Source organism: Octodon degus, unplaced genomic scaffold (genome assembly GCF_000260255.1).
Source record: "Octodon degus isolate 3935 unplaced genomic scaffold, OctDeg1.0 scaffold00032, whole genome shotgun sequence".
NCBI lineage: Eukaryota > Metazoa > Chordata > Mammalia > Rodentia > Octodontidae > Octodon > Octodon degus.
In genome coordinates this window covers 5,513,665-5,526,002 of record NW_004524608.1, presented here as the reverse complement: position 1 = coordinate 5,526,002, position 12,338 = coordinate 5,513,665, and the positions used below count along the sequence as shown (strand labels likewise).

At 40.2% G+C, this 12,338-nt stretch overlaps 1 protein-coding gene across 6 annotated transcripts in view; it reads right to left on the bottom strand.

Annotated features, from left to right (window-relative positions):
* Cald1 (caldesmon 1) overlaps positions 1-12,338 on the bottom strand; it is a 202,237-nt gene that overhangs the window by 26,825 nt on the left and 163,074 nt on the right. For 5 of the 6 annotated variants that reach the window (XM_023713558.1, XM_023713561.1, XM_023713560.1 and 2 more), the window contains one exon: positions 4,804-4,949. In XM_023713558.1, the coding sequence (XP_023569326.1) occupies positions 4,804-4,949 (146 nt within the window). Of the gene's footprint in view, positions 1-4,803; positions 4,950-10,520; positions 10,599-12,053; positions 12,327-12,338 lie in introns of all 6 variants that reach the window. The other variant, XM_023713563.1, reaches the window with a different exon arrangement.

The window sequence follows — 12,338 nt, the reverse complement described above, 5'->3', positions numbered from 1 at the left end:
TACCTATGTTATTTGCTTATTATTTCTTGCCTATGTCTTGTAATATGAGAAACTACTTTGGCAATAACAACACACAATGTACTAACCATTGTTACTCTCCTAAAATCTTGTTTTGAGATTTTTGTACCACTGTTTTTATTTTTTTTTCTTTCTTTAAAATAAAAATAACTGATGTCAATAAAAAAAATAAATAAAATAAAAAAAAAATAAAAATGAAGCAATAAACCTATTGAAATAGGCCATAGTAGCCCACCTCCTGGCCTCTCCATTCAAATTTCCCCAACAGTTGGTTGGGGGTGTTTCCCACCTGTAACTGTCCAGAGTATCTACAGTCTAGGCCCAGCTACCTTCCCTGCCTGCTGCGGATGATGCTCCGACAGCACAGCTCACAACACAGGAAGAAGAGGGGCGAGGCTTCTTATGAGCATGAACAGAAGCTGGAGCTGGGTGGAAGTTTTTCTTTTGAAATGATGGAGGATCCAGAGGAATTCTGCTGTACGACTGAAAACACGTTAAGGCTGAAGTCAAAAGCTATCCCCAGTCTTTGGGTTAAATTTTATTAAAATTGAATGTTTTACCTGGATGATATTAAAAGATGGAGGGTAACACCCGCAGACCCTGAGCTCCTTTAGGAAACTTGCTATCAGATGGTTAGAATATTGGTCTTCTTGAACCATGTTGCTAGTCAAAGTGGAAACTGCATAGAACTTTCTTCATTAAGACAAAACAAATACAAATTGGACCTTCCTGGGTGTGGAGGAGTTAATGGTGTGTTGGAGGGCTTTGCTACAGTTAGTTTTTAACTCAGAAGCAAAGATAGAGCATGTCTTCTATTAAATACTTTATTAACCAATAGTGAGGTCTTTTAAAATTAATTTTCAACACAAGCAACTTATTTGTGACTGCTGTCTAATTTCATTTATTCCATGAATACAGTGACATGATGCTGGAGCTGCGAGACATGACAAGGAATAACATAGTACAGTGCCAGTCTTATTTTGCAGGTATCATGCTTTTAAACCCTGAGGTAGTTATGAAGAAACCGTATTCTCCAAGACTACAGTTTTTAAGCAGGAGGTCGCAACTCATTTTAGTGGACTGTAATCAGTATTTAGAACATGAACTAGAAAACATCAAAGCATACCATAGAAAGGCAAAGAAAGGATCATTTGCTAACATACTGGTTTTGGTTATAAATACATATATAGGCTGCTAAAAATGTATATGCAATTCAGGAAAATAATAATATGGTTTTTTCCACAGATAACAGGATAACAGATGTTATCCTCACAAAAGGGCACCCTAGAGGATGTCATTTATTACAGAAAACCCACTACACTGCCGTCCCTTAAAGAAGAAATTGCAAATGCATGCGCAGTGTCCCAATGACTAAGGTTACCCAAGCAGCGGTTTGTGGTGTTAATGAATTCCCTAGAAGCTAATAGCCTCCAGGCTAATAGCCACTTTGAGCACCTCCCAAAGTCATAGAGGCCAAAGGTAACTTGTATTAATATGCTGTTTCAGTACATTTACTATTAAACTAGTTACAAGTTCTTCTTTTCCTGAAATGTGCATACATTTTTTGGTGGGATATACATTGTGGGGTCATGATGTAAAATTTGTTTCTCACTATGGCTTATGGTTAAAACATAAAATATTATCCTAGGTTCTTTACAGTTAAAGATGATTCTTGTTTTGACCTCAAAATGCTCTTTTAGTGACATAGAGGTTCACCCTGACATGTTTCTCAGTTAATTGAAGGTCTTTCCAGCTCTAGAAATATGTTTTCTCTCTGTTTTTTATGTTGCGGGGCAGGAACTGGACTGACAGTCAAGCCTATGGGAACGTCTCTGAGTTTGCTAGATATCACTCAATGTCTGTTTTGGATAATTACATTGTCCATCGTAAGAGTCAGGTTAAAGTCAGAATTGCCAGGTGTGGTGATACACACTGTAATCTCAACACCTGGAGGCTAAGGCAGAATTTGAGGCCAGCCTGGGCTATAGAGTGAGTGCTAGCCTGGGCTAAATTACATAGTGAGAGCCTGTCTCAAAAAACCAAACCAACCCCACTGCCAGGGTGCACTGAGCAGGCAACTGGGCTTGGTGGCTTGCGCCTGTAATCCCATCTCTCAGGAGGCTGTAAACAGGCAGATCACTACTAGTCTGATCTAGGAGTGAGACCCTGAACACACTGCAGATCTTTCCTGAAAATACACATGTACAAAAAAACAAAACAAAACAAAACAAAACAAAACAAAAAAACCCACCAAACCAGACCAAACCAAATCAAATCAAATCAAATCAAATCAAATCAAATCAAATCAAACCAAGCCAAGCCAAGCCAAGCCACACCAAACCAAGCCAAACTGAACCCCCCAAACAAACAAAAAAATCCAGCCAGTGGGATACCCTGACATCATTAATTAGAAGCTTATACTTTAGCTATAAAAGTTCATTATTTGACTTTGCTATGAATGGTATAAGAATCAATTAAAAGTATATAGATTTACATTCACACATAGGTTATATATATTGTGAGGAATTTTATATATGTAGAAAGTTATTTGTATAGAAAAATTTATTGATAATCAGAAAAAATTCTCACTTTAGAAAATAAAGCAATCCTTGTTTTCTGCTTTCTATAAGTCCTTGTCATTACCTGCTTTCTCCATCACTTGCTCATCAAATGGAGATTCTTATGTCATGTTTTAGAGAAAGCAGTCCAGGTACAAAAAAATAAGACTTTTAAAGAGTCAGTAAATAAATCAGATGGAAGGAGCTATGCTCAAAGAGGAGTGTGACTGCCTGCATGTGCTAGCAGCTGTCAGCCTTTGGAGACACTCTTCTGGAAAGTTCTTCCATGAAGTCCTCCTCTCTTCCTGCCTAAGCTTCAACAGATCTAAATCAAGAGAACTATCCCATCTTTGGCTACTGAAAATTATCTTGTCATTGGTTACTATTTAGTTAAGTGAGTAGGTACCAGTTTCATCTAAATTGAAGCTTTTCTCACTTGCTTTTCACTTTATAAGCATATGGCACAAACCCAGCTGTTTCTGTTCCTAGCGGCCTCAAATTCTAACTGAAACTGAAACTCTCAGAGGTTGGCAGTTAAATGAAAACAAGTAAACAGTGGCAGCTTGTTCCTATCTTCTGTCCAGTACGGCAAAATTAAGGGAGTCATGTTCAAGAGTTCTTATTGCTTAACCTGTGGTTGTAGATTCTGTGGCTTTTCTGATGTTTAAATTACCCAGCTCTCTGCATATATACACAATAGTCATGCTAATTATTAATTAGAGTTTTCACTACAGCTCTTTGGCAGTGATGCTAATGGTTAACCATCTAGGGTAAGGATTTATTCAAATGAATAAAAATCTTACTCTTAATAATTTAAGCAAGCAAACACCTTGTTCCTTAAAAATGCCTTATATTTTACAGACAAATCTTAATCTGCCAAGCAATAAAACTATAATATTAGATAATAATCACCGAACATTTTTCAGGACCTGTGTGGGGACCTTAAATGATAAAGCTTTGAACCTGGCTTTCCAGTCTGAATCAACTTGCTTTGTAGATTTTTTATGAATTTCTAATCACTTCTAATTTTCACGTATATTCTCTTACCAGTTCCAACTAATTACTCCTAAACTGTTGCACTTAAGCCCTTTGTGTTGACGTTTCTTCTGTGTGCTTTAGGCTCATAAATGAGAGTGGGTCGCTGCTCAGATTTTTATATAGAAAAATTGTTTGGGGGCGACTCTGTTTAGTCATCTTAGATAGGCCTGAAATGTCTATCTGATTGCTTCTGAATGTTATAAGACTTTGGTGTAAGAGCTTCTACACAGAATCAGCTTGGTGACTTTCTTATTTGAAGTGTTCAGAAAGATAGATCTATGGGCGAGTTTGCTGCCAGGAATCAACCTCCATGGAAATACACGCTGCAGGGACCCAAAATTCTTTTCCAGCACATCTGGTACGGCAGCCAGACATAACAGGTTGGGATTTGGCAGCAGTGGTTAGAGAGGGTTTGTGGGGGTGGGGCAGAGGTCACGTAGTCTACTGTCTGCAGCAGACTTCTGAACCTTAAATCTGTCTAGAAAACAGATAGTGGGTCTCTGCACAACTGTATCTGAAAGTGAGAATTGATCTGCGTATCCTATAGTGTGTCCTATAATCAATTGCCCAGATTTTCAATATGTTAGTAAAGAGGAGTGAGAAGCGAGTGCTGTTTCAGTCCTCTGAAATGAATGACATGGAACAGTAGTTCCATATTCTCTCTCTCCTTCTTAGATATTTCCACAGGATACTGACATTAACGTTATCAGAGTCTTATGGTAAAGAGATGTGGCTTAATCTATCGTTTCCCAAGTATTCAGTCATGAATGATCTTGACTTTATGTGACATTTACTTACAAAATTAAATGAATACTTAAAAATGATGCTAGGAAGGGTCTCTTGTGACATTGGCTGGACCATTCAGAGAATGAACCAATGATATTAATCTCAATCACAAAAATTTTTAATAAATATATTAGATCAGTGGACAAGAAGGTAGGCATTAAGCGGGATCTGCATTGAAGAAGAAAAAAAGAAAAGATGAGAAAAGCAGATTAAGCCCTGCTGATCTACATGAGAGGAGGGCCGGAATCTGCTGGCTGCTTATCTCTAAGACCACAGCCAGTGATCTCCCAAAGAAAGAATGTTGCCTGTTGAGCATGTTTCTGAGTAGAGGCACAGGACTGGGAGACTGGCTTTTTCCCCCACATAGGAACACAGTCGCTATTAAGTGGTCACAGCTTCTTACCTAAAAGCATTCTCAGTGACTTTAAGTTTGTGGGTCGTGAATTCTCCGTTCTGTGACTTCACTTCTGTAAATCCCTTTTTGCGATCCAAGAAGCTCTTAACTTCTTCTTTGGGCTCCTTGTCCTTTTTAATCTTCTCATCTTTGATCTAACCACCAGTTCACACCAGAAAGAAACATAATGATAAAAATATTATTAGACTTCAGTTGGTATTGCCAAATAAGGTCCCAAATTTCAGAAGTAGAACTACCTGCAAAATGAATGGTAGAGGAGGGGTTGGGTCAGGGAAACTTCTTAAAGAGTATGAGATCTTTTGGTTCATGAACAAAGACTTCGACTATAATTTTGGGAAGTTAAGATCAACCTTGTTCTCATGGGGGTTTTTGTTTTGGAGAGCCATAGGGAATGTTAGTGCCTGGGGATGCTGAAGTTCTGGGATCTTCATGTAAGAGTTTTGCTGTTTGGTCCCAATAGAAAGGACCTATCTCAAAGGGGAGGTATCAGAGACCCATGGGACCATGGCCATGGTTATCTAAACCACTAAAGTTAGAATGGAATAGGAACAACTCCAAGGTTTACCTTGATTTCCACTGTGAGGAAAATTTTAATCCTCTGGAAGTAGTTTTGTGATTGTTGGGGGGATACAGAAGAAGATGATAATGGAGGGCAGGAGTCAGCTTTAATAATTTGTGGGGTTTGCATTACAAATTCTTCTTTAAATTTAATTTCATTTAATTTTTAAAATGTTTTTAGTACGGGGTCTACGGGGTCTCACTACACAGATGGGAGTCACAGTGATCCTCCTGTTTTCAGTCTCCCAAGCACTGGCACACGCCACCATGCCCAGTGTCCATCACCATCTCAGCGTCCCCCCCCCGGGGGCGGGTCCAGCACAGCATGGCGGTCCTCGAACCCAGGCCACTGCATCTGCCTGAGCAGGTGCTTTAATCCACTCAGCTATCTGGCCAGCCCTGTGTTACAAATTCTTACAGTAAATGAGACAGATTATTTCAAAGTAAATGAAATTTACATAGTTTTTGGGGCGCCAAGGGCAAAGGAATTTAGGTGACCCTGACTTCATCTTCTCACCACTTTTAAAAGATGAACATGCAAACACTATTAGAACAAATCCCTCTATTCATTGAATTAAGAGCATGTAGTTATATATCTATGCTAACCATTTTGAATACACAGATACAAAATGGTCATTCATCTGTATCCCCCTTTTTTTGTTTAGTTCCATCATTTAAATATTATAGGTGTGTAAACTCAGCCAAATATTCCAAAATAGTCCAGTAGTCCATAATAGTATTGGGTCTTCTGCTTGACTGGCAATGTTTCTCAATAAAATTATGGGAATAAAACCCCCAAAATAGTTAGGGTAGATATGTAGGTACTTTTTCTTAATTCAATGAGAAGAAAGATTTGTACTAATAGTGTTTGTGGACAGGCTATCATGTCTGCATCTTGCACTAAGACAACAATATGCAATGTATTAATTATTGAAACTGTCCTACTAATCGGTTTTGAAACTGTCTCATTGCTATTTGTTCCTCAATAAAATTATATATAAAAAAGAACATGCAAATAGGTACAGTTTATCATTGTTCTTTTTGAGAACAGTTACAAAGCCCTAGGGCTCTAACGGGAGGGAAACAGTAAGAACTATGGACTGTGGGGCTACCCAGTACTTTCCCCCCTTATCTGACAGCTCACTCCAAATGACCATTCTTCAACATTCTCTGACAAATTACTCCAAAAGGGCATATTTTGCAACAAAAGGTATATTTTGGGTTTTTCTTTTCTTCAACAATCCTTCATCTGATTATCTCCTTTTGGGTGCTATTTATTAAATTACTATAGATGATTATTTGCTGTGGTGTCCTAACTGGTTAAAACTACCTGTCTCTTAAGAGGGTTACAATAGGATGCCCCTGGCAATACCAAAAGGGGAGCTATTGTATTGTCGTGCTTTCTCCCTGGGAGATTGGGAAGTTAAGAGACCTGGGTACGGGTTCCAGCTGTTAACAACCTAGCTGTGTTCCTGGAGCAAGTCAACAGACTTTTGTGGCATCCTGGTTCTAGCCATGTAAGGGAAAGACAGGACTGGATGAGAGGATCATTACCTAATCTTTCCTTGCCCTTTCTCACTTGGTTCCTGATTGATCATGAGAGTCAAGAGCAACCGGAAGGAAGTTCGGTCCCTGTGCTAGAACTTGGTCAAGGCTGCTTGGTGGTCATCTTTGTCCAAAAGTCAGTATTCATCGGGCAGGCAGGGAAGGAGAGCGTGTTCTTGTACTGGCTTACCATTACTAACTAGAACCCCAGAAACCACGGACTAGAGTTTACACCCTACCTAAGAAGTATCTGGAGATACAAATGTGGAGGTGAGTGCAGCTCATCTAAGGAGTTCCACTGATACATGCTGAATCAAATCAGAGTTTGTGGAGCATTATGCGTGGGAAAATTCCTTCAAACTTATTTCTCCTATTTGCAGTCAAAATATTTCCATTCTTCCAAAACATATTACCCAATTCTCTGGCCAAAAAAGCAGTTTCAAACAGATTTACAAAACAATAAATGTCTAACAGAAGCAAGGAACACCCCCCCCCCCATTTTCTCTTTTAAGCTCTGCCTTTATTGGTAGTGTTTATGGTGGCGGGTAGATACGCTCTTACTGGAATTTGCTGAAAAGTATTGTCTTTTTCTGAGAAATGAATGAATGAAGCAATTCTATAGAGAATTTATATGTTAAGCAGTATTGTGTATTGAGTTCTATGGTGGCTCAACCTGAGCCCAGGAGATTCTGAGCTACTTGGGAAAAGAAAGAGATCTTCTAGGTTGGAGTGTTATCATAAAAAAAAAAAATCTATGCACAGCATGGTGTGCACACTTGGTGTGTCCAAGTGTCCTGAAGGAGTTAATGTGCTTCACACACAGTTAACATTTGTAGTCTCACAAGGAAGGTTCTAACCAACTGTGATCATTTGGATAAAGCTCTGGTTATTTGGAGTATCCAATGGTGTCAAACTTTGGCATGGGAGAGGTGGGCATTTAAGTGGCTCTGATACCAGAGAGACCCAGAAGGTCAAGGGAACAAGTGGAAAAAGAATGAGATGTGAATCTCAAAGAACACTGCTTTGCCATTATTTGATTCTTGAATAGCAACAAGAGTGACACATAAGTTACAGCTCCCCAGAGCATGCTTAACATGCTTTTCTTAGTTTCAGAAGTCCCAAGTCCTGTCCTAGGTTGCTTTCCTATCCTGTGGCTATCTTCTAGACTCCTTGATATAGAAAGTTTCATCCAGGGACAACGTGAAGCCCCAAGGGAGCTCATTTTCTATCCTAGAGCCATTGAATCAATTCTGCATTGAATAAGATTCCTGAGGGATTTGCCTGCACATTCAAGTTTAGGGAATGTTGGCCCAGAGGACATGAATAGCAGGGTCAGTATTGTTGAGCAACTCTTCTGACCACTTTGTTTTTCTACTAGAGGTCAGGAGTGGGAGGGAAAGCTCCTTGGATGAAGAGCTAAAAAGAAATTTTTATAATTGGAGAGGAGAGGAAGCAAGCTACATTAAATCTCAGGGTTGGTGATCCTCTGTGCCTTTCACTGCCCCAAACAGAGTCAAACCTCAATGGAAAAGCATGGAGTTGTGTTTTAAGGAGGGCATTTTGGAGATGTTTCTCTAAGGCTCACATGATGTTTTCTTTGTGGCTGACTGCTTACACTGAACTGGTCCTTGACAGGAAGGTTTTAGTTTGTTTTTGGTGTGACTTTTAAAACAACAAGAACAACAAAAATACATAGGAAGAAGTTACTTAAAATGCCTGTCATGTAGAATGATTTAAAGCCATCTCTATGAAGCAATGGTACAGTTAACCAGACTGGAAGAAACTCAGGCCCCAACCAGCAGGCCATCTACATAATATGAAAATAGGGATGCAGACTCTTAAAAGCCTAGGTTGTAGAGCTTATCTTGAGTGAAAGGGGAGCCAAAAGTTTTGAGACTCTGGAATTTGCTTTGGGGCAAAATGGGGCAGAAACTGCGCAGGCTGCTCAGCTGAGGAGCCCTCTCTAGCTCACAGACACCCTCTACAGGAATCCGATGCTCTGGGTCAATCCCATGTTAGTAAACTAGATTAAATTTTATATATCCAAACAGTGCTCATTATAGTCTCATTACCCTGTTTGTTTAATCACAGAGCCCAACTTCAGGCCTTCTTCCTCCTATGCTTAGATATTTACCACCATCCTCTAGCTTTGGAGGGGAACGCGAGTGGGCCAGTTTCACTGAGTTTAGGTCCTTGGTAAACATCTTTCTTTTCTTCTTTCTTTGGAAGCTAAAGTTGTTGTAATTCTTTTTCACAAAATGAGAAGCATTTTCTAACATATTCGACTAGACTTTTTTTTTTTTTCTGGACTGGATTCTTAGTTGACTCATTAGAGCTAAATTCCATTTTTCAGTTATTTAGGGGGCAGGACTAACATTCAGTTTTCCCCAAACCACCAAAAGTGCTATTAGAAACACAGAACAGTAGAAATTTTAAAATAATCATAATATGTAATTGGAAGATAGGTCATTATTCTATATCAGTCTCATAAAAATGAAAGAAAATAACCCATTTCCTATTTAATCCCATCATCTATTTTCTAAATGTGGATTTAGTTTTCTCTTACATCTTTTAGTTCTCTTAATAGATGCCACAATGGGTAGAAAAATGTAATGAAAGCCCATTTGAGTTGGCACCCAATAGCCACCAGTCGCTTTATCAGTCTGGTCAGCCAAGTCGCACAGACCGTCCTACCTTCAACAATTCCATTTCACCACTTTCAAGTATCCTGAGCTTACTAGATAGAGTACAAATAATAGGATTATTGGGGCCTAGAATAAACGTGGTGCTTACTTACATGGAGCCCCGCCCAGCTTTTTGCTGTGGACAGCGATGATGGTGGAATGCTGTGTCACTCAGCCTACGATAACCCTTTTTACTTACCTCCCTGAAAACCCTTTGGTACCTGCTCCTGTGTGTGCCTCAGAAATGCAATGCAGGACATTTGGCCAAACTTTTCTTTTGGAAATAAAATATCATCTTCAGTTCACCAAATTTTCTACTCAAATGTAGGGAGTAGGAGGGTTTTTTTTTTTTTTTTCCTTTAAAAAGTTAAAGCATTAATCAAAGCCAGTTGGAAATAGTTCATGATTGAAATGCAAGTAGGATGGCTCAAGAGAGAAAAATTAGCACTTAGAAGAAAGCAGGAAAAGACTGATTGGGCCAGTGTTTTTCAATCTTTGAGTATGATCCACAATAATAAAGTGTTTATGACAATGTAAAGCTACCTCCAGTGACCTCTAGTATTTTTCTATTCCATTTCATTTTGTAAAATACTGATTACCTAATTCTTTTTCTTTGAGACAGGATGTCACTGTACACTCCAGGGTGGTCCTGAATTCACTATGTAGCACAAGCTGAACTCAAACTCAGGGAATCCTCCTGCTTCAGCCTTCTGAATGCTGGGATTACAGGCATGTGCCACCATGCCAGGCAGTTACTAGTTTTGAGACCATCTGCGATCTTACCGTTCAGTGGCTCGTGGTCATGGCTTGAAAACTACTGAGCTAAGGTTTACGGTTCTGAGACTTGCTAGACTTGAAATATCCTGGAACACAGCCCACTCTCTGTAGTTTACCAGATTATTTCTCAGTAATATTTACCTCTTGTGTTTTGAGAGCAGGCTTGTCTTCTTGGGGCTTTTGTCTTTGAGCTTGCCCTTTAGGTCCCCTCTCTTCTTCCTTTTCATTTTCAAGAGTAATTAAGGTCACTCAGGTAAAAGCAGCCCTTTCTAACTTGCAAGAGTGAGGGGTGTTCAGACCACTGCACAGGTGCTGTGGGACAGCGGGCTTTGGCTGTCTGAGCGCCACACTTACAGCCTTGGTGCCAGTGGCTCTGTAGAGTGACGTGAGCGGTTTCCACACACCTGTGACCAGCTTTCTTTTGTCCCTTGCATTGTGCTCACCGAAACCTAGCATGGCATGGCATACCTTGTGTGTATTTACAAGTCTCACGTGTGGCTGGGTGCGCTTTGTATATGATCTCGGTTACAGCTGCGTGCACGAGACCCTTGTACAGAAAGAAGCAGAGTGAAAGGCCACTTCAGCTCAGTAGTTGGCTTCAAAAAAGTGAACATGCAAGTGTCTGCTTTCTTTTTGTGTGCCTACGTGTGAGGGGCGCGGTGGTGCTAGGTACAGTATTCTTAATGCAGACTTGCAGACAGAAGAAAATGCCAAAAACTTTTCCCGTTTGTACTCTTCTCTCCCCAACCCCTACCTGTGCTTTTCCCACCCTTATTCACACCGAAGGAATCTGTCACCCAGACAACCAAAGACACAGAGTGCAGGCTCTTAATTACCCTTCCGTCATTGGCTCTAGCCCTGATGGGTCACTTTCTGCAAGTCTGCATTAAGCGAAGGTCTACATGATGGCAAACCACGGTTTTGAGACCTTTAGAATACAGGTTCCCACTGGCTCCTTTCCTTCTTTTATTTCCAGTTGATCAAAAGGTTTTTTTTTTTGCCTTTTTAAAATGAAATGTCTGACCATATATATATATTTTTTGTTGACACTGGGGATTGAACCCAGGTCCTTCACACTGAGTTACATCCCTAGACACTTTTTTATATTTTATCTTGAGACAGAATCTTGCTAAGTCACTGGGTTGCTTGGGCTGGGCTTGAACTTGGCTCAGCCTCTCAGAATGCTTGGATCACAGTTGCGCCCAGCTGACCATAATGCTTTATGTCAATTTCTGGTTTTTATAGTTTTTAAATTTAATATCAAACACATGGGTAAAGTGGGAAGTGAAGGGCCTCTTGCCTCATGCTGACCTACAGATAAGGAAAAGAGGTAATAAAGAATGCATTCAGAAGCAGATGCAGAAACTGCAGTCAACACAGCACTGCCACTTTCACCACCATTGGGTTAATTCATTTTTTTTTTGTCGTCACAACAATCCCGCACAGAGCAATTCATCTCTCTCTGGTTGGCCCAATAAATTTGGTTGGTTATGTATTTGGCCACCCATTGATTGCTTCATGCGTGTGTATTGTTATGACTTGAAAAAAATGAATAGCTTGCCAAATGATGGAGCGTTGGACTGTATGCGAGTGACCTCAGGCCCAAATTCGAAGTGCATTACATTTTTCATAAGTCACAGGCATCACACACTGGGTGCAAGTCATTTACTGTACCTGCTTCTTTAGGCCAGCTGTCTGAGGTGTGTCTTCTTGAACTCTCTTTTCATTTACCCACTTCCCTTCTCTTTTCTCCAGGACTTTCCCCCCTTTCATCTTTGTGTCTTGCATCTCATTCTTTTTCTCTTCTAGCTGCTTTTTTCTTTTTTGCTCTTCTATCCTAGCCTTTTCCTCCTCCTCTGCCTTGGCCCTCTGCCTTTCCTCCGCGGCCTTCCTCTCCTCCGCGGCCCTCCTCTCCTCCGCGGCCCTCCTCTCCTCCGCGGCCCTCCTCTCCTCCGCGGC